The sequence below is a fragment of the Leuciscus leuciscus genome (assembly GCF_965113295.1).
Source record: "Leuciscus leuciscus genome assembly, chromosome: 20".
NCBI lineage: Eukaryota > Metazoa > Chordata > Actinopteri > Cypriniformes > Leuciscidae > Leuciscus > Leuciscus leuciscus.
In genome coordinates this window covers 14,988,399-15,011,507 of record NC_138744.1, presented here as the reverse complement: position 1 = coordinate 15,011,507, position 23,109 = coordinate 14,988,399, and the positions used below count along the sequence as shown (strand labels likewise).

The window sequence follows — 23,109 nt, the reverse complement described above, 5'->3', positions numbered from 1 at the left end:
ATGACAGCTTCTGCTAAATAACAACCTTCTAACTACAGAACCAAAAACATAACTCTACAAATAGTTGAGTGGTCATAATACTTGCCCAAATCTCACAATCTGCTTATTTTGATAGCTTTGTGCCTTGGCGCAACATTGCAGGACACAGCGTTGGACGGCTGCGAAGGAAGACTGCGGGACGCTTACAAAAACTGAAAGCTTACAAAAAATGACTCACATAGCAGTTACATCGTGTGGGACGAGGAAGAAACAGACAACAAGAAACAAAAAAAATGAGGCAACAAAATGCAGAGAAAAAAGTGAGGAGTGGGAAAAAAGGGTGTTAGGATAAGAGGGGAAAGGGAGGGAGGTGGTATGCGCAGTAAGGGATCATCTTGGTCTTTGCTGTCCACAAGGAGGGTAGCGTATATTGCGGGCAGCAGCAGGAGCAGTAGCACAGGAGGGACACAGCACGCTCCCCAGGACAAAGCAGACAGGGAGTTTTACCACTCTCCCTTTATTATACAGTAGAAGGTAAAACTGTAACTAATTCTGCACAGTTATAAAAGTATGCTAACAGTTTGTTTAGTTATTTCATTGTGAGTTTTGCATTTTTTATGTGTCGTCTCTATAAATTCTCCTCATTCTTTTTCCAGCTTTCTTACCTGCCACTTTCCTGACTGTCCTCTGGAGGGATGTCAATGCCAGAGAGAGGTTCACAGATGGTGAGACCCCCACCAATGCTGACAGGAGATGCATCACCCCCCTCTGAGACTGGTTTGGGGTCTGACCGATTGTTATTGACACCTATACGAGGAAAGAGACATCATTTCTGCACATGAAACACTAGGTGGTCATTCAATAATATTAACATCCAGTTTTTTTTTTTTTTACCTTTTCGTTAACTAAAACTATTAACATTTTTAACATGTTTGATTATGTTAAAAGATGAAATAATATAAAGTATAAATATTAGGACGAAAATCTTAAACTAAACGAAAATTAGAAATGTGGCCTTGGCAGCTAACTGAAGTTGAAGCACTAAAATAAACTGGAAATAAACAAAGTAAAACAAAAGAAAAAGAAAACCTAAATAGTAATAAAAAATAATAATAAAAAAACAGACAAAAGCACATAACAAAATGACCAAAAAATGTACTTAAATTTTAAATTAGTGCTATCAATCGATAAAAAAAAATTAACTAGATTAAATCACACATTTTTTCTGAGATTAATCGTGATCAATCGCAATTAAAAACACATGTTTTTATACGTTTTTTATAATATTTTATAATGTAATAATTTCATAGTTACTCTCCAAATTAAATTAAACAAAATAAAGACAGTATATTTTAAATACTTGTTAAATGGCATCTTTTTATGAATGAAGGCCAGTATTACTGATACTAATACAGCTACTGATGTCTCAATGAAAATGATTTTAAACATTAATTATAGCCATTGAACATTACAGTGTAATTGAATGAAAGCTATCAAATTTTTTAAAACATTTATTAGGCTTCATAAAATAAAAACCTCACATAAACCCATAATAAATGTCATATTTACCTGTTCCCCTTCATACCTGTCTAACAGGTAGGAAATATACAGAAATGTAATAAAGTTATCAAACAGTCTGCACTGCATAAATAAAAAATGAAATATAGATTAATCCTTATTAAAGATACAAATGTTCTTTAGTCAAGAGCAGTGAGTGATTTTCTCTGTCACCTTTGTTCTTTGATTAACATTAATGACAGACAGCTTTAGTGGCAGTTGAATTTAGTTCAAGAGCGAAGGAGAACTCGATTCTGGCGCGCTGTCTGTGCGCACGATATTGGTGTGTTTCTTTCTGTGCGTCGTGTGTGTGTGTCACATAGACAGGATGTTCATAAACAGCGCCTTCTCTCTTGACTTGTCATGCTTGAATGGTTTAAAAGCATTTGCATGAATAAAAGCATGATCATACAATGTAACGCTAGCCAAAGGATGGCAGAAAAAAACAGATGCTGCTGGAAAAAAAATTTATCGCATGCGTTAACGTTGACAGCACTAACTAAAATATAAAAAATTAAAAAAAAATGTATATACTATAATAGTCATTTTAATTATAATATACTTATTATGTAGTAGTAATCGCACGACGCAGGAGAATCCAAACAAACACTTCTTTATTAATCCCAAAAGGAACATACAGGAGATCGCCGGAGCAAACTAACACACAACCACATAAAAACATGGACGGTACCGGACAATGAAACAAAGGAAACTGAGGGCTTAAATACACAGGGGAGTAATCAAAGTAAAACAGAATAGGTGCAGGAACTAATTAACTACCAGGGAGACTAATAATGATCAGAAAAACAGGAAAAACAGGAACAGGGAAAACAGAACCAAAACAGACATAAAACTACACGTTACAATACTATAATAGTATATAAATATTACTAAACTAACACTGAATTGCACATACTAATATCCTTTATTTGTACATTTTGATTACTTTTACCAGCATCTAATGCTCACTAAATGTTTCGAAAATAATCTAAAGGGGCTACATATAAGAATTATCATGCATCAATCGCTTATATATTGCCAGTGTTTGAAAAGCTTGTAATGAAACCTTCCCCAATGTCCTAGGTTGTCTATAAAGCCTGTAGACTGTAAAGGACTCTTTGCCGAGAAAGTTAAAAGGATGTGGCGTTTACGTGTGCTCCCTAAAGCAATGACACATGAATTGAATGCTTACAATGTTCAGGATAGTGCCGAAAGAGCTATTCTGTACTGTAATGTCAATATGGTGTGCAAAGAAAAGGGATTAATTCAAACTATAGTCTTACATGGCCAGATCTGTATAGTCTATCCACCTTCTTCCTAACAAGCCTACTGAGTTTTAGATTATGGGGGGTATTTCTGGTTTGGGGAAGCTCCACCAAAGACTTTAGATTCCCTTCAAATAGACTGAAATAAATCATTTCAAACCATAAGGGTGCGCTACAAATAATCCTTATCCATCAGTTTGACAGTTTTTAAATCTGAATGAGTTGGAAAATGTCCTTCATTTTCTATTTTCAGACGTCAGAAGAATAACGTAACACATGGTATTTTAATGTGACATATCTATGGCAAGTGCTCTTTTCAGTCGCTGCATTCTTTTCCTCCTGTTTGTTTTCTTAGTTCCCCTTTTATTCCGCTATAACACTATAAAAAAATACAACATTTTACTGCGCATTTGTGGTCTGTTCTTCCCATTTAACTTAAAATATACATTCCATGAATGATTTACTGGAATGCACTAAGAATCTCTTTCCAGGCTTGTTTTCACACAAGATTTAAAATGTAATTGTCTCTCTTTTTTACTTCTAATCCCTATTAGCAGTGTTTACTGAAATGTTTCTAAAGCAGTTAAATACAATATTTGTTATCTGTCAAAATGACGGAAATCACTTTGAAATAATAAAACTTAGTGTTCCAATTATTGGTTATCAGTTACCAGTTGTATTGTTGTTCCAATGTATCCTATTTTTGATATTTAACATGTCTGTAATATTGCTGGGGAAATAATTTTGAGATTATTCATGGTTTGTTGTAGTAATTTGTTAATGCTTTTACACTTTTAAATGTCCTTTTAATGTTCAATGGTTGAAGGGTGAGCAGAATAATATCATCTCATTGTACCCAATTTTTGAAAATGTGTATTATTGTGTTCATAGAGCGAAACTTTCCTTGATCGTTTACGGTTTAAGAGAAGTTAATCCCATAATCGTGCAAAGTGTCATGGGGTGTAGGAAAAAGGTGGATAGGTGAAAATGTACTTTATAGTCAAACTATCATAACAGTGCAATTTTAAGAACCTCATCTGTTGACATGATGCAGACGCAGAGCTGGTGCAAACATATCCACATCGCTATGATCAGATGCTTTCTTAACTGCTACTTTCTCACCGCTGTCATCTTTGTAGTGTGTTTATTTTGTTATTGAGAGGAAAGCACACAGAAAATATTTACATATTCATCTAAACATGCTGTCAGCAGCATGGATGGCGTTTGGGATGTTTTTTAACAGTATTTCACTGCAAAGGTATTTCCAACTTTTCTTTTTTCTAAGAGAAGAATGAGAAAAATATAGATATAGATATATATATACTCGAGTATATGGGGCCATGAATCATGTTCAGTCATTTGTACATCACATGTGCATGAGTGCCAGCACAAGCAAAAAGTTGCTGGCTGCAGTTCACTTAACGACCACCGGTGTCGCCAAAACACCTAAACTTACATTTTGAATTCTACATATAGCCCCTTTAATAACACACAATCTTACAACAAATCTAAAAAATTATAATGCTTATAAATTTGAATGTAGCATTTAAAATGTTTTTAGTTTGTGTTTTTTTTTTGTGTGTTTTTTGACAAAATAGTATAGAATATGAAAATAATTCAAGGTAGGGTAGGCAATTTGTTTTATAAACACTTTGTTATACTGGTTGAAACTCTCTTCACATCATGATAGCAATCAATAGTAGAAGTGGTCTAAATATTAAAACATGTACATATCTACGCATGTTCCATCTACTGTGGAAGTCTCAGGGCCAAAAATATTGTCCAATCATTCGGTCCGAATGCAATGATTCAATGTCCTACCTGCCTGTCAACATATGTATTTCCATACCTCTGAACACCCTGTTCGCGCAGACAGCACACGTCGTCAGCGCGTTCCGTAAGGCTATGCAGAGTAGTATGCACAGTCACTGAGTACCACAAACGAACAGCAGCCGACTTTTACAGTTCCTCCTGAACCAAAACAACGAGCTTAAATGCTGCGTTCACGCCATGTAGTAAACGTTATTACAAGATGGAAACCTGTGACGTTCTACTCGGAGCTGTTCACGTCCTCGGACTTATGTGTGTCTATGTCAACACTGAAATTAAACTGCAGCAGTCAGGTGGTAAATAAGAGCTCTGTAAGTTGTTTACGTTCATTATTATTGTAATGTTATGTGCTTTGAGACATGAGGTTATTTAACACCGTCTCTCGTGACGCTTTGCAGAATTTTTTGTGTGCGTTCATGTGTTTTGAAGGAGGTGTGGCTTTGGAGACGCTCTGAAGGGAAGGTGGGATCTCATGCTTTCAAAGCTAACTTTCAATAGGAGGATCTTTGTTGACATCTTTGTACGCATGCGCGAGTGGTTGTGTGGCAACAAAACAAACAGTATTGCGGGCAGTAAAGACGCGACGAGCACTTTCAAGAGAGTTAGCGGGCGAAATCCACAATATATAAGCACTTTAACATCTGAAGACCGGAGGAGGTTTGGAGAGAAGCTCAAAATTTGTATTGGTGACAAAATCGAAGTTATTCAAAGCCCATATGAGATCTGGGATGACAAAAAACGTTGGTCCGACTTGCCCGTGTCTTGGCCACCAATCTGCTGGGGAGACATTTATTCTTATTTAATAGAAACCCCTGGACCCTTCACTCATGAAAGATTAAAGGCTTTCAAAAGTCTGGAGGCCTATGATTATTTAGTTTTTTCAAAAAGTTGGGCCGATCTTTTCTGCCAAACAGAAAGCAGTGATCGTGCTAAAAGCAGAGGTTAGAACAGCCTTTTCTTTTGCTTTTAAGTTTTGCGATCCAGAATAGCCCATTTTGATGTGAGGAACATAGTCTGGGTGCTGTGGATCGCGGTTTGGGACACCTGAATCAGAACGCGAAAACATATGACTCGGTTGATTTGACTCAGTTTTATTATTTTTTTTATTCAATCTTCTATAAATACATAGTCACTAAGACTTAGGCCTACCATGAACAAAATGAGCCTCACAAACTCGATCAGTAACGTTAGCTGCAGGAATCCAGGCTTTCTTCGGAGCGTCCAGGTTCAATCGCCTAATTGCACGCAACCATTTCTTTCGTTTTTCGCGATCCTTTTCGGAGGGAATTCGAAAAAACTTTTTATCAGGCCCCCAACGAGCCGTACTCGACCACACAGCAAGAGTGAACCATCCTCTTCTCTAAATCCTCCTCCAAACGTGCAAAACAATCAAATTAGAGGTATCTAGCGGTGTTTCCTGCCACACGATTCCCATGATGCAACGCGACAAACATAAACAATGACGTCACAAAAGATCCGCCTATTGCTAGCCTCTCCACAATTGCCTAGCCTACCTTTAACAGCTTACCTGTATCAGCCACACTTTTAATACCTGTGCATCAATGAAAAAGTATGGTGGCAGCATAGATTTGTATGAATTGTTTCCATATACCTTTATATTCCCAGATGACTCAAACATACCATTTTTGTTGATGTCCAATGTGCATAAATCAAAAACATGCATGAGACATTTTCTGATCCTCACCCGTGTCACTTTGAGAGTCGGGGCTGGGAGTCACACTGACGCTGATGGTCGACTCTTCACTGCTCTCCGAGCCATGGGTGCTACCTGACCCTGCCACACCAGCTTTTCGCCCTGGAGTGGTGTTGCCATCACTTATGGACGGTCGATGAGGAGGGGCAGCTTGTTTGATTGGCTTTACTAGACCAAGAGAAAGTGAGAGAAAGAAATGAGAGCAGCACATTAATCATGTGCGATTATAAACTATTATTAAACATGGACATGATCATTGTGTGGTTCTAACAAGAAAACATGACAACTAGATGAAGGGGAAGGGGGCAATCTGGAGTTTGATCCAACAGTGTTAGTCATTCATTGGGAAAAGCGGTTTCCAGGGTCCGCCAAGCCCAAAAATCACAAAAAGAGTAAGAAAGAAATCAAAAGGCGAAACCAAACACGGACAAACATCACACATGAAAACAGTGCAAAGTATAATCTATTGATGAATACATCACCCTTAGTATATTGTAATGGTAGGATCATGAAAAGATTTGTAAGCAAGCATTAAAGTACCCCTATTATGCTTTTTCGAATATTGCCTTTCATGTAGTCAGTGTGTAATATAGCTGTCTGTGAATGTAAATGGTCTGCAAAGTCGAAAGTGCACGATAAATAAAGTTATTGTCTCCCAAAAGAAAGAATTGAAGATGTAAAGAGTCAGTGGTTGAAAAACAGCAGTATAACCTTTTGATGATTGCTACTCAAATCTCTGTGAGGTCTAAATGGGATTTACAAAACGCTTATCCATTAAAGATGGGACAGTACCCACTTTATTTGGACCAAATTGCTCCTCAGAATCACAAACTGTAAGTATGATTGATTAACTAGTTCTTCCATAGATGTTTCATCATCTGACTCGCGTTTGGATTGATATGGTAAAATCAACCCCATCTTTACTGTCCTTACAGTGAGAAAAATCACTGAGCTTTAGAAAGCCTTCGTAGCTGAAATTCGGTTAAGGTAATGGACGTTTCGTTTCAGATACACGCTGTAAGCGGTAGACCAATCACAACAGACTGTGCCATCTGGCCAATCAGAGCAGAGTAGGCTCGCGGAAAGGAGGGATTTAGAGAGACGGAATCTTCGGATGAGTCGTTTGAGAATCATTGAAAAATGTGGTGATGTGCAATGTATACTATAAGAAAAAGAAAGTGTTTTTTGACCTTTGACGCCTGTTGTTGAAGACCTCCAAAACAAAATGAGGAACTTTTAAAATAGCATAATAGGACCACTTTAAAGAACACTTTTTTCGATCACAACAAAGTCATCTCAACCAGAAAACCATATCAGATCTGCTATATGGATGGATAAAGAAACGGAAACTACAGACAAACCCATGTGTTTGAAGTGGAACATGCAAACATGCATTAGATTTGATTAGCAAGGGAATGTACCATCTGAGAATAGAGGATCTACACAAAGAGAACAGACCATAATACCTTCAAAGTCCAATCTAGTTTGCTTACCATCATCTGCAAGAGGAAAACATAGCAACACAAACAAGTTCCTTTAAATTTTACATCAATCTTTGATATTGCAGGTATTTTAATGAATATATGCAGAATGTTTCTCATACTATAAACAACAGAAGTGTCTTGTTTTTGTGTACATTGATTTCAATGATCTTAGCAGGTGTCTGAGATGAAATGGGTAATTAGTGTAAATGGCAGAATGGAAATCAATGTGCGCAGTGAAATAATACAGGTTTGGTCAATGAGAGTGTGATGTAAGTAGGGCGTGTGTTCAAAGTAAGGGGAACGAAGAGATTCTGTGTAGTACATACGGGAGAATGTAGGTAGTTTCCCTAGGTTTCTGGTGGGTTTGCTGGTTCCCCATGGCTGTTCAACACAAACAGAAACAATACAATTAGACAATCGATACAGATCATACAAATACAGTCGATACAGTTACAAATATAGGAATTTATATTATATTAATGAACTATTGAGTATGTAATCAAACCTTCAACACAGAAGGGACAGAGGGTCGCCATCCTGACTTAGTCTTCTTGTTGTCAAGTGCTCTTGTCTTGACGCCAAGGTGCTTCATATAGAAGGCCACTGCTCCAAAGATGGAGTTACTGAAGGAACATATTTTATATGTAAATAACATTCAGAAACTGTATTTGAAACGAAATTAATAAGGATAAATAAATAAGTACCAATACAAAAAAACATAAGAAATGACATTTATTGATTATGACTGATTTTATTTGACATGCACAACACAGACCAATGGGACAGATGCACACAGCGGCGCGCTGTAGGACGGGTTTGTGTTGATAAGCCGCTAACAAAGTAATCTATTCACATAATGTTCTCTTTCTTAAAATGTAAGCTAGTGTAAATGTCAGCATTATCATATATGTCTAAAGAATTGATGTCTGTCAGGTAAAACGAGAGCTTATTTATGCAGTTCCAATCTGTCTGCTATTTTATTCCAACAATTTCTCCTGATCAGAGGCTTCCTTAAATATTTAGTTTATACGTAGAGTTATGCTTCAACTGAGTTTAATAATGCAATGGAAAAATATTTAGTAGTGCGTAAGTTGAAACTTAGTGCCAATTTACGTAAAAGTTGTAACTGATGGTGCAACCGGCCCCAGAAATGGTTATAGAGAGTACTAAAATATTTTAAAAGTCGCTTTATAGCTTAATGTGTTGTAAGAACCATTTCAACAATGTAATTTTGCACCATGACAAAAAATCATGACACTTATGGTTTTTGTCACCCTTAATGTTTTAGGTGGGTTCGCAAAATGTTGGTTTTCTAAAAAAAACTCAAACCATCTCAGACGTTTTTTTCTGTGATGGCAAAGCTGAGTTTTCAGCAGCCATAACTCAAGTCTTGAGATTCACACATGATCCTTCAGAAAACAAATCTAATATGCTGATTTGGTGCTAAAAAAATTATTTCTTCTTATCATCAATGTTGAAAACAGTTGTGTCGCTTAATATTTTTGTGGAAACCATAATATTTTTTTCAGGACTTTAATGACTAGAACAATCAAAAGAGCAGCGTTTATTTAAAATATTGTATAATATGATATATTTGTAGCACTATAAATGTATTTACTGTCACTTTCTTTAAATGGTAGTGTATATTTGGCATTCAGAGTTCACTATACAAAATGAATAATGACTCACACCGTTACAGTAAGCCGCTGTATGTAGATCAAAGTATTTTCATCTGACTGTTGCCATATATTGGTGAAGTGCAACTGAAATTATGTGATCAGTGACTTGTCAATGCAACCCCCGTAGCGTACTATGAAATTGTCCAAGTACCTCAGTGGGGATCTTTAATTGGCATCAAGCCATTTCCTTCACTCTAAAAGGACAGCAGAATGTCCAGTGAAGGGGGAGAAAGAGAAGAGGGAGGGGAAGGAGCGCTGAAAAGGGGAGGGACAGAAGTCTGGAAGTGGAGACTGTGCACATGTGCATGTCCATTGTCTCATGCACACATGGATTAAGTGACACATCTGTGCATGACTAAATTGACCAATGGCATGACCAACAGCTGCTCTTATGGACACACTGCGCTAACTTCAACCGTGTTTTTTTTATTTTATTTTTTTTATAAATGCACCAATACAGTTTTTAAAAAATAAACTCAAAACAACCAATCTAACTAAACTGCAAGAAATGACTGATATTTTCATGAAAACATTCCCTTAAAACAATTTTCAGTTGGAGAAAATAGGGATTACCTCTACAGAAAAGTGAATATAAACTTTTACAACCACATAAAAGTGACTATATAATAGTTATAGTTAGAAAATGACAAAACTGCAAACCAGTCAATGCATTAACCACATAGGAACAAGCAAATGACTACTGCGGAAAAAAAGAAGAAGAAAAAGACAACTCACCCTTTGTCCTTGTCGGCAACAATTGAAGGGCTGCAAAAAGCGAAACAGAAATAATTAGAGGGATATCAAAGGAAAAATGCAGCACAACGCTTGTCAAAAGAACTCACCGTTTAAAGTTAAGAAACATTTTTTCTTCCTCGTTCTCGACTGGATTTTAACTCTGTTTTAGGACGGTGGAATCTGAAGCGTTCACACTTTCCCTGACCCAAAATGACAGTAACTGTTGTATTGTTTGTAGAAATCAAACTAATGAACATATTCTGTCACTTGCAAATGAAATAAAAAGAAAACTAAAATAAAAAAAAAGATGTAAAAAAATAGTGCTGCATCAAAAAATTGCAATCCAGGCCAATTTTTGATAGACAAAATTATGCAAAAATAAAAAGTTCAGTGAAACAATCTCTTGCAAAACTAGATGTCTAGAAGTCTGAGCTACGCTATCTTCTCAAACTGCAAGCACTACGATGGCACTCTCCTAAGGCACTGAGACTGTCCTACAGCAATGTCCACAAGCAATCTAAGTGCCCCATCCACGGGACTTACTATTTAACTGTGTTTTTGTCTGATGCAACAAGCATGCAAGAACATGGAAATCAGATCCTCGTGTTTTCCTATGATAATATAAAAGGAGGAGTGCGATAAGGAATCCCCAACGTCTGGCCAATCAAAAACCTTGATCCGCCTCTCAGATTAAAAGTGCAGCCAATAAGCGCCTCTGTAAGTGAGGTCATTCCTGTTATACTGACGGAGGAGAATGAATGAGGGATAAAAAAAAAAGAAAAACTGTGCGAGAGGAAGCAGACAGTGTTTGAGAGAACAGAGGACGATTGTGTGAGTGAATATGAAGACTGAATAGCCATATTGAGACTAGACATTAAAATAATCAGTGTGAAGTCTCAGAGGACACATTATGTCTCTAATAATGCCACTGAATGAGTAAGAGACAATATTTTACATGCATTTTTTCCCCCCAGTGCAGCCTTTACAACATCACTTTACCCTGGTGGATCTGGTATACATTAACTATTCTGTCTCACAGTCACTGCAAACCGGCTTTTGTCCCTTGCAGTGTTTTCCTCCCTCTGCCGGCCTCAAACTTGACCCCTGTCTCATCCCTCTTTCTATATTTCTCTCTGGCAGAGAGCCAGAATGCAGAGACTTCCTGCCAGCGTGGCACTTCTGACACCATCATCTCTCTATCACTTCCTCTCTGTTTGCTAGTTTCTTTTCTTCTTTTTTGGGGGCAGAATCAGTTACATGTACAGTCAAATGGTGATTTTTTTTTTTTATAGAAATAAAGGGTGTGACTAGGCAGAGCATTCATATCACATTGCAGGATTCTCAATCGCTGAGAAGTAAAATATTTTTTATTTTTACCAGAGTTGATTGGAGTCTGAATTGAACCTTAGGATTTAAAGACTGCAAAATGTATGCAATATAATGTCAGGAAAATACGTCTTTGTCTATCTGCACTCAGAGAGCGACTAGTGTGGATTCATGAGCAAATGAGAAATGACTCCTAAAAGTTATTTTAATGAGCCACCCAAAAAGATTCACAAATGTTCGCTTTGATTCAATTTGATGAATCCTTAACTTAGCAGTTGCTGAATCATTATCTTACTCTCTAGTCTTTATATTCAGACATGCTTGAAACAAAATGAAGCCAGAAGTGTTTTGTGTCCTTGAGGTTTGTGTAATGATTTTAACTACAAGACACAATAAAAAGCTAAACTATGAATTAAATCTTATACACTACCGCTCAAAAGTTTGGGGTCAGTCTGGGGTTTATTCAGCAAGGACGCAGTTTAAGGTGAACTGTTCCTTTAAGCAAAGAAACTTGGGTCCTTTCATTGGCAGGGATCAAAGGGTCGATGAGTGCAGTAGATTCGCATTAAAGGGCGAATGTGGGTTTGTAGGCATTAATATATTACACCCCACGGGTAGTGAGGACCCCCATGCAGGAAGTGAGACAGGAGGAGACTGCTGAGCCTTTCGCCTCTGCTGCACACTCTGCCAATCTGAATTCAGATCATTATTTCTGCACAATAAAAGCCAGCAGGGAAAATCTGGCACTCACTGCACACTGTACAGTAAAAGACTCACAAAGATCCCTCTAATGAAAGGTTTATCCTGTGGACCATGTGTACAATGTAGTCCCGATCTACATATATGAAAACAACAACACTGTACATACATTACCATTTGAAAGTTTGGGGTCACTGAGATTTATTTATTTGAAATAGTAATCATTTGTAACATTATATCGGTCGCTTTTGATCCATTTAAATGTGTCATTGCTGAAAAAAAGTGTTAAATGGGTCCTATTATGCCCTTTTATGAAGTCTTGATTTCGTTTTTGGGGTGTACTAGTATGCTTTCATGCCTGATCGTTCAAAAAACACATTATTTTTCACATTGTTGCAGCACCTCTCTCCCCAGTCTGTCTCGAACGTGCCGTTTAGTTATCGATGATTGGTTAGCTGGCCCTGTGTGCTGTGATTGGCACCGCTTGTAAGCGCATGTTCGGGAAATGTTTCATCTGCTCAGGTGTAAATATTAAGGATGGCGTCAATTTCAAACCAATTCAAGTGTGATTCAGACTTAAGAATGTTAACAAACAAGAGGATCATCCAGAAAGGATTTCATGCACGGACTTTGCAAGCACGGGTTTCACAGGATGTTTCAGAGTGGTATGTTTGAATTTTGCAATTTTCTTATACATATTACATATGATGTTATACAACATTCAATCACGATATTTGTCGGAAAACTATGGTAATACAAACAGTCATCGATCACAAAACCAAAGTTAATTTTACTAAGGGGCGGTGAACAGCCTTACAAAAGCGAGAGCTTACAAAAGTTTCAGTATACTATATCAACACTAATGTTGGCTAGCAGTCGAGAAGAGGCAAAGCTTTGCCCTCTATTTACAGCGTAGCAACAACATAAAACTTATAATTGGCACTGTTAATAGAAAATGCAACTACAAATAATAAGACATATTTACAAGTTATGATACACAAGCAAGAGATTGTCCCGACAAAGTGGGAACTGCTCCATTTCAGGAGAAGCTTTTTTGCGTAGCCTGCACGGTGGTTCTGGAAGCTGTTCTTCGTAAAATGTGCAGCGGTTCTAAGTTTGTCAGCCTTAGGAAGGTCAAACAAATGAGTTGTGGAAAAAACAGCGTCTCTTTGACATAGCAGCTGCTCAACCAGGCCTCAACCCCTTTTTTGCGTATTCCGTGGGCAGAGATTATTTAAATTAGTAACATTGTGACTTCACAAAGCCTGGAAAAAATGTGCTGTAGTCCAAACGAGTCGTTTGTTATAGTTCTTGGAAAGTGAATTCTATTAAATAAAATATTTCCCTTTGGAGTGGACTTTGAACATTTGTAACCTTGCCGATCTTTTTTATGCTCAAACAACAACATTACACACTAACTAAAGTTGAAAAAGCACAATATGACCCCTTTAATTTCTTTAAAAAAAAATAATACTGACCCTAAACTTTTAAATGATAAAAAAAAAATCATTTTAAAAGTAAATTTAGCCATCAAAACATTATAATACAGTATAAAAAACAATAAGGAAACTGAGCACAATTAAATATCCAATGTTGACCCATACTAAATACATTTCTTTAAAAAAAATCTGTAATATCAGCAGATAAGCAATATGGTACCGATATACTGTGAATCTCTTTAAATAGACTAGGAATATAGCGCACAAATCATATATACTACACTTATTGTTTAGCACTTTTTTGGAAAAGAGCAGCCTGATCATTTTGCTAAATATCTCCTTTTGTGTTCCACAAAAGACAAAAAAATCATATTGGTTTCAATCACGTTAATTTTAGGCAAGCATCCCTTTAACTTTTTGCCTTACATTTTCAAAAGGTGACTCAACTGCGAAGAAGAAAGACCCTAACCCACAACAAAATAACTATTTTAGAGCCGTGAATGAAACTTCAATGGCTACGTCAGCTGGTCCTCTGAGTTAATTGAACTGCATATCAAGCACAACAGTGAGTGGAGTGAATTCTGATACGACTATTATAGAATTCACTGCAAGGGGTCAAACAGCCCAGTAGCAAGAATATCCTGTGCAGTGCGACACATTCAATAGGCATCAGTTAGCAGCCGGTGAGTGAATATCGACAGAGACTCAGGGGTTCTTATCCGCCGTGAATGCAGATTTGACAATAGCTGTATTCTGTCAAAGCGAATCGAGAGAGAGAACTGTTTGTGGCAAATGATCCTCTTCCCCACTGCATAGATGGTGTTTGACTCAGCAGGGCAACACACAAATCACACAGCAGACAGTCCGAAATTAGGATTGGATTATAGGATAGGCACTACGGAGGGCAGCAAAAAGTAAAGGTCTGGCTCTGCGTTTCAGACAAGACCAAGAAAACAGACACTCTGTAAACTGACCATAACATATGGGATAATTCCACCAAAACTAGGGATGCATAAATACAAATACTAGTAGGGCTGCACAATTAATGGAATAGATAATGACTAAGAAACTGAGTTTCTGTTTCATTGTATAACAATCTCACTGAAATCTATGGAGCACAGGGCTCAACAATTCTACACTGGTCACAATTTAAAACCATTTGTTGAATAAAATAAGATTATTTTTATTATTATTATTATTATTATTGACAGCTCTTACTTGGCATCAACCATCTTTTCCAACAAGGATTCAGCTACAGCCTTCTCCTTCATCTCCATTGGGATGCGGTCGGTGGGACGATGGGATTCCACGTCACTTAGTTCATGCTCATTGGGAGTCATTCCCATCATCCTCTTCTGCCTAATGAGGGAAACAAAGACAAGTATGCTACTGGAACACCAAAGATAGATGAACACTTGTTATCAGAGCCTGAAATTTTTTTGCTTTTTATCTTATAGGTAAATATACTGTGCATCATGAATGCAAAGTACTCCAGGCTCACTTTATTTTGAAATTCACTCACTGGTCACTGACTCACCTAAAGTCGTCCAGCTGCCGGAGTATCTCTTGACTCTGCGTGAACTTCACTTCAGTAACATAACGTCTTTGTTGGTCTTCACTGCAAATTTCTGGACGCAAGCGATCTGAAGGAACAAAGCGTAGAGACAGAGGGGCGAATGGATTTAATGAAACTACAGCAATAAAACAATATAAACATTAAGTCCAGTGAGAGAAGAACTTTCATTTTTACCAGTGAAGGCCTTACCCAGTTCAGATGCTAAGTTATTTGGCACTGATACTTTGAGAATCTGGAAGAGAGAAGGAATGAAAAGAGAAAATATGTTATTTCCAATCTAAATCCAATCGTAAGGATTTGTTATATTGGCAAGAGATTGCATTATATTAATTATAAAACTTAAAGTTGATGTTTTTGTCCTTCAGTGTAGACTGTAATTCAGCACAAAACCACCAGAGGTCACAACAATATAAATAACCAGATTCCACATGTCAACAGCCTTCATGTCAACTCAAAGAATTGTGCAAAGAGATTATATATCGAATAGAAAAAAAGGACAACTTAAAAATGAAACATGAAAAAACAAGTCATTCATCAGGGGAGGTCATTCCCATGACCCAAACAGGAAGTTAGGGTAGGACAAACACTAAGATGAGACAGAAAAGTAGAACATGTCTAAAATAAGGATAAATAAAACACAGAGAAAACTGTTACATTGGACAGAAGGGATATGCAGACAGAATGGGGAAAAGGACAAAGACAAAAAATGAAGTCTAAACAAAGATGGATTTGGGGAGAAACAGATGAGCAGAGAAATGACCTGATATACAGTATCATAAGAAATTAAAAGAAGAACTGGGTAACATACTCTAATATAGTCTCTCTCTAATGACTATATTAGAAGTATTCAAAATATAGTCATAAAGAACCATAAAAATTCACTCATACCAATGATGAAATTAAGAAGCACTCCAGTCCAGTCATTTATTTATTTTACTGCAAAATAAAACCCACTTGAAAAAATAAATAAAATCGTATCACTCTAAATGCGTACTGCCAAGTTAGACAAAGATTTCAGTCACTTTAATGCAATACAAGCCGTATGATGATACAAATTTAATAGCCTAAAATCATTTTAAACAGCTTTTTGTGAATAATTTTATAACTATTAATCATGCTGTTTTCTGACCTTATAATAATTAAAAGTTTATGGAGTTACAAAATAAAAAAGATAAATAAAATGACAAGGAATGACACGGACAAGTGATGGTTATGTACCAACTAACATTCTGCATTTTTCTACTTTCATCAGAAATTTCTTTCCAAATCTCTTGTTTTTGCTCCACTTGCATTTTTTTTATGTTAATCTGCCTATTTCAGCAAACAATGAGCAAAAACCATTTCTCCACTTTGAAAGACAACAAGCTCAAAGACAAGATTGACGAACAGCAGATCATCTGTGTGATAAATAAAATACCCCTTCAAAAATATTCCCCAGGTTTCCTTCAGGGGGTCTAACAAAAACAGAGACAATAAAACGAGGGTAGACTGAAAATCGTGACAGAACAAAGAGGAAAACTTGTAAAGAGATAAATAAACTTGACAGCTGAATGTCTAGAACTCTTCTTGTTCACATACCGCTCCTTTTTCAAGGAAAGTGTTGTAGAATTCCCCAAAGTGCTTCTTTGTGTCTTTGGCACCGAAGTTCTTGAAGAGGTCAGCATGAAGGTAGCATAGCTAGAACAGGGGAAAAGAGAGAGAGAATGAAGGCAGGAGATTAAAGAAAAACAAGAATAACAAAACTGACAGATAAAAAAAAAGAGAGATAGTGATGTGTGCTATGTTAACCTATACGTGGACTTTATTGACTGGATGGAGAGGCAGTTGAGTTTTTTAGAGCAGTGAGAAAAGAGTATCAGGAGGAATGACAGGGACAAATGGGCCAATCTAAAATTAATGAACACAACATAGTACCTGCTGGATTTGAAACCAAACATAACAGGTCTAACTCAATAATACATTATAGGTCCACAAAAGGAAAACAATATAGGGTAAGATGTCCATCTTACTCTTACTCCAACTAATTTAGATTATTCATCTGAACATTAGCATCTGTGAGATGTATCCTATCTGAAGAGTTTTGAGCTTAAATGAAAAGATGAAGGATTTGGATTTGGGAGACGGTACCTCGGGTAGATCACATTGGCTGCATGCCGAACAAAGGAAGAAATACTCATGCTTTAAATCACATGAAAAGGGCTTTATCTGAATACTAATACATACATGACACCCTCACCCACTAAACACACACATCATTCACAGCTGAACAAGAGATAGTGTAAGAAACACACAGAGCCTCACATACTGTACTAAAGCAAGCGCATGCATGCGAACTGACCAAAATAAACTGGCACACATTCTGTAATTTCTCACCACAGGAGCACAGTCAAACTGTAACATGACATGATGAATGAAGACCAGCAGGTGGGTGGGCCTGGACTTCAACAGTTCAATACTGTTAAAGTGACTGCACTGATCATCCACCATCTGAGAAGAAAAGTGATTACATGCATATCAAAAAATGTATTAAAAACAAATAAATAAATAAATAAATAAATATACACTACAGTTTGGTAAGATTTTTAAATGTTTTTGAAAGAAGTCCCTTATGCTCACAAAGGCTGCATTTATTTCTTCCAAAATAGAGTAAAATTAGTAATACTATGAAATATCATTTCAATTTATAATAACTGTTTTCTACTTTAATCAATTTTAAAATTTATTTATTGCGGTGATGACAAATTTTCAGCGTCAGTTTTGATCAATATTTAATGCATTGAGTAACCTCAAATTATTTTTGACCTCAAATATACTAAAAGAACTACTAGTTCTGAGCTAATGTTTCACTCACAGGTTGCTCATCATTCTCAAAGTCTTCATCCTCTGCTCCAATTATACTCATGGCTGGATTCGAACTCTGAGCACCTAACGGCCCGCGCTGTGGAGAGAGAAAGATGAGATTTAACAGAAATAATCTTAAAAAACAAAAAACAGCACAAAAAAAATCCTAAGGGGTGTTAACGTTTGTAGGATTTTTATTTTTAACATTGGTAGACTGAATTACAGGACTCAAAAATAAAAGGATGGCTTGGTTAAAATATAGAACACTTTTAATAAAGAAGATGAAGTGTTGGTAAGGAAGTAAAAGAATGTATTGTGGCCATCTACACAATACTAATAAAGAACAGTTCCCTCCACACAATAAAAATTACTAAAAACAAAGCCCTTAACAAATGTTACATACTGCATGTAACATTATACTGCCATTATGAGATGATTTCTAATTAAAGGAGAAGAATTGAAAACATTAAGTAGCTGCCACAAATATTCTGACTTGAGGCTAAATTAAAAGATTCATGTGGTGAACCGGAGCTCAGGGAGCCAAGCAGAACATTTAAACATGGAGGAGAGTAAATTAATATTCATACTCTACCACCTAAATGAAGCTCATTCTTTCACAAAAGTAACAATAGGCTAAACTGTGATCATATTTATATTTCCACCTGTTGATAAGAAACTAAATTGAATCAGTGGAATATTCCATAAACCGGACCAATGCATCTGGCCAATGGCTGTAAATGTAACAGTGTTCTACTGTGAGAGTTGCTAAGAACAAATTTCCTCTGTCGCTCTTGTGCAATAATAACTCAGTGGAAAGAGGCTGAAAATCCCTCTACAAGTCAAACTCCAGCAGTTCAACAGACTAACAGTGTTTATTTCAGTAAAAACAAAAAAGCAATTGTGATACTGCAAGCACAAACAGAGCAAATGTTTTCTTAGCGTAAACATTTTAATGGCAGATAAAATGTGCATGCGTTGCCGTTGACTAAACATTTAAAGGGATAGTTTCCCCAAAAAATTTACATTCTGTCATCATTTACTCACCCATATGCCATTCCAAACCTGCATGACCTGTATCAGAAGAAAGTCATACTGGCTTGGAACAATAATGATGACAGAATGTACATTTTTGGGTGAACTTCCCCTTTAAGCATAGAGAGAGAGAGAGAGAGAGAGAGAGAGAGAGAGAGAGAGAGAGAGAGAGAGAGAGAGAGAGAGAGAGAGAGAGAGAGAGAGAGAGAGAGAGAGAGAGAGAGAGAGAGAGAGAGAGAGAGAGAGAAATAAATTAAAAAAATTAATGCAGGATCAACATTTGCTCAAGTCAGAGCAACACCCAGTAGTGTTTTTTTCGTTCCTGAATGAATCAGTGTTTTTGAACAAATCGGTTGAATGAATGATTCAGTGACTCACTCATAAAGCCGCCACTTGTTGCCCCCTACTGGTGTAGTAGTAACCTGAAGTAAGATTTAGCACTGTCAAAAAGTACCGACTTCGGTACCAAGTCGGTACTGACATTTTTAAAACAATTGACGCTTTGAGCGCTGTTGAGCAGAATCGTAAACACCTCTGATTGCCCATTGTGCTCACACGCTTATCAGATATGTCTGTGATTGGCTACAATGATCAGCGCTTCAAAAACATGTTGTAAATATACATAAATCTTCACCGAGCGCTTACAAAAACGACTTGATACTGAAGTCGGTACTTTTTACAACACTAGTAAGATTCACTACAGAGAGGGACTCCCTTATTTTTGCAAGACTGCTATGTTTAGGACTTTACCATTGTACCTCCCAGACTCTGCTAAACCCCCTCAGAAAGGTCAGACCCCCTTCAGGCTGGTGAGAATATGGAGGAGTATAACTCATTGCACAAGACACTCAGAGAAGAGTCAGCTGTGCCGCCCCACCTACTACAGAACATTCCTGATTTTATTAAGCATCTAGGAACATTTGCGTCTCAGCAGCTGTAATGTCAGACAGTGTATGCCTTTGTATTTGAGTGTATTCATTGTCCATAATCTGATGCAAATTAGATCTAATAACACAAATAAAACTCTTTCACTACCCGTTCGATAATATTCTTTTCATGTACAAATGGATTCAATAATCTGTGTACTCAATCATGAGATGCATAGTCCATTGTTTCGGTAATAATGGTGGAAACTGACTATGCCATCGCTGTTATCAAATCAGATGCAGGCCACTTAAAAAACAAACCCCATTTTGGGCGTCTTCATAATCCATGCTGTCGTAGTTTGCACCAACACTGGTAATCCGAGGTCCTGCAAAGACAAGACATCATGAAAGGCTAGAACGACAAAGTGGAGCACATACAAACATACTGCCATGTGCAAAGCAGATTGGGCCATCTGATACAAGTATACAGAGTGGAGAACAACAGCATCAGTATCAGCCAATACATCAATAACAGATAGACCGATGTGGAAGAACTAGAGCCTGATACGGTCCATCAATGAGCAGTGTTTTGAATGAAAAACAGTGACTTCATTTCTCAGTGGTCAAAAGATCTATAGTTCAGTTTGATGTGTTGCTTTCCTTATCATCCGCCTTCAGAATAATAGACACAAGATCTTAACTGCTGCTCAGTGTCCTGCCAATGTGTTTGTCTACTAATTCTCCAATATAAAACAAAGGCTTCTTATGATCTAATCTCAATGAGCATCAATACCGGCATTAGGCTACTGTACTACATTGAGTTTCGCAGTGAAAGTGCACCAACTTTCAGACAAAAAAAAAGCAGATAACAGGGGGATGTCTTTGCATACCAGACTACCGTATGCAGCTGTTGGGACAATGGCCTTGCCCTCTGCACTGAATCAGTGTGATAGCAAAAGCCTAAAATAACTGCTAATGGAGCGGTGTTTGTGTTTGGGTTTTATCAGCTGCTTTAATCAGCCAAGTCTCTGAGATCTTCAAAGCTTTCCAAAGCGCTGCGTCTACAGTGCAGGCAAGCATAAAGAGACGAGAGAGACTTAGAGAGAGAGAGAGAGAGAGAGGGAGGAAGTGGGTGTAATTTCCTCAGGAAACGATCAGAGACATTTTTTGTCAACCTGTCTGCAAAAGTCATGTTCAGAGTAACAGAGAGCATCAAACAAAGGAAAAAGACAAGGAGGGACAAACACATAGACAAGTGTATGACACATAAAGGAGAAAAGTGAAAAGATTTATGGCACTTTTTTCCCCCACAAATAGGGTATACTTTGGTGCCCCGTTATTGTTTTAAAGCATTATAGGCACAACTATGTTTTTATTTATAGTGAGAACTATTAAAAATGTTAGATGAACTATTATCACATTTAAAATTAATCTAGCATGAAAAGTAGCTAGTGCGCAATACATCAAATGTCTGTGAGTGTGAACCCACGCCGATTTTGGTCTGTCCCACATCAGGGGTCTTGACCTTCTTAACTATCTACTATGTTTACCTATCTAACAATTAAAATAATACAAAATACATTAACATAATACTAAAACAAAACCATTTTTGATATATTCAACTGACATTCAAATTATTGTAGCAAAAAACTACAAATATTTTTCAAATCTAGGCTAATTTAGAAATTCTGTTCGTTTCATTTTGACGCAAAGTATTTATTGCTAAAAAAACGATTGCAAAAAATTATAAATAAATAAAGAAGCTATTTAGACTAAAATAAAAACTAAAATAACTAAAAAACTATTTAGACATTTTGAATTTAGAAAATAAAATATTCCAAAAAATGGTTTCAGGTTCCATTTTGTATCCAATTCATGGAAAGCGTGTAAAGTGCGGCTAGTGAAGATGTTTTCTCTCTCTTTTTGTGACACTGCTTTCGTCTCTGTCACAAAGAGAAAACATCACAACATCAGCAGAATAAAGAAAAGAGCAGGAAAAACAACAATAGATGAAGTCATTCATGCATACATGTGGAAACAGAGCGGAAACAACATCTGTAACCAAAAACAAGTCAAGTGAGAACAATGATGGAGGATAAGAGAAGAAAGAGGAACTGACAGATAAAAAATAAGTGGGTAGAAAAACGATAAAAGTCATAACTGTTCTAGACATCACATTCACAAGCTTTACTGAGACAGGACTGTAAAATTCATGAACTTTTAGTATGACTCGGATAACATGCTAAAATGTAATTTTGATAAATGACAACCTAAAACACATTTAAATACACCCACAGCTTTTAATAAATCATCTCAGCAGCTGTCAAGATCAATCAGCGAGCGTTAAACACAGACTTTCTTCAAGAAAGAGAGAAAGATCTGCATGGTGGTCAATGGTCAGAGACAGTGCGTGTCTTCCCAATTTAACTGAGAATGAGAGCGTGGAGCCACTGGGGTGTTACAGGTGGGGTTAATGAGGTCTATCGCTCGCTATCTCCTCAAAAGTATGTAATGACTGCACTCTTTCTCTTTGATTCTCTCTGGACTGTGTGGTATTTCAATACTGCAGGAGATTAGAGATCTCTGAGCTTCTCTCAGTCGTTCCAATAAGAGCAGAGGAAGGCTGGCTTACAGGCATGTGGCCTCACTGACCATGTGAACATGAAGAGAGAGAGAGAGAGAGAGAGAGAGAGAGAGAGAGAGAGAGAGAGAGAGAGAGAGAGAGAGAGAGAGAGAGAGAGAGAGAGAGAGAGAGAGAGAGAGAGGAATAAACAGTGTTGCAATGTTTAGAGCAAAGGACTGTAAGGATGTGTGACTGAGGTGTTAACCTCTAATAACCATCACACACTCTCCACCCTTAACTTCTTTCTTTCCTGCCTACAGCGTTCCATTTTTTCCTTTATCTAGCTATATCAATTTAAATGTAATTTATTCCTGTGATGGCAAAGCTGAATTTTCAGCATCACTCTTAATTGTCACATGATCCTTCAGAAATCAATCTAATATGATGATTTGGTGCTCAAGAAACATTTCTTAACATATTATCAATGTTGATGGTGGTGCTGCTTAATATTTTTATGGAAACCA

General features: G+C 37.0%; 1 protein-coding gene and 1 long non-coding RNA gene across 8 annotated transcripts in view; both read right to left on the bottom strand.

Moving 5' to 3' along the window:
- The window catches only part of arhgef1 (Rho guanine nucleotide exchange factor (GEF) 1), a 46,318-nt gene that overhangs the window by 11,360 nt on the left and 11,849 nt on the right, over positions 1-23,109 (bottom strand). For 3 of the 7 annotated variants that reach the window (XM_082149894.1, XM_082149896.1, XM_082149899.1), the window contains exons 2-14: positions 20,344-20,408; positions 18,135-18,221; positions 17,657-17,770; positions 16,862-16,960; positions 15,473-15,515; positions 15,245-15,350; positions 14,926-15,066; positions 10,244-10,273; positions 8,335-8,452; positions 8,156-8,210; positions 7,804-7,844; positions 6,337-6,508; positions 645-786 (exon numbers count right to left, since the gene is read on the bottom strand). In XM_082149894.1, coding sequence (XP_082006020.1) covers positions 645-786; positions 6,337-6,508; positions 7,804-7,844; positions 8,156-8,210; positions 8,335-8,452; positions 10,244-10,273; positions 14,926-15,066; positions 15,245-15,350; positions 15,473-15,515; positions 16,862-16,960; positions 17,657-17,770; positions 18,135-18,221; positions 20,344-20,370 — 1,175 coding nt within the window. In that variant the 5' untranslated portion in view covers positions 20,371-20,408. Of the gene's footprint in view, positions 1-644; positions 787-6,336; positions 6,514-7,803; positions 7,845-8,155; positions 8,211-8,334; positions 8,453-10,243; positions 10,274-10,350; positions 14,853-14,925; positions 15,067-15,244; positions 15,351-15,472; positions 15,516-16,861; positions 16,961-17,656; positions 17,771-18,134; positions 18,222-20,343; positions 20,409-23,109 lie in introns of those variants that run through there. The other 4 variants (XM_082149895.1, XM_082149897.1, XM_082149898.1 and 1 more) reach the window with 4 other exon arrangements.
- Positions 9,145-10,236, bottom strand: LOC309483864. The gene is made up of 2 exons (XR_014200661.1): positions 9,500-10,236; positions 9,145-9,431 (listed from the first exon to the last, which is right to left on the bottom strand). It is a non-coding gene; the product is annotated as an uncharacterized lncRNA (long non-coding RNA).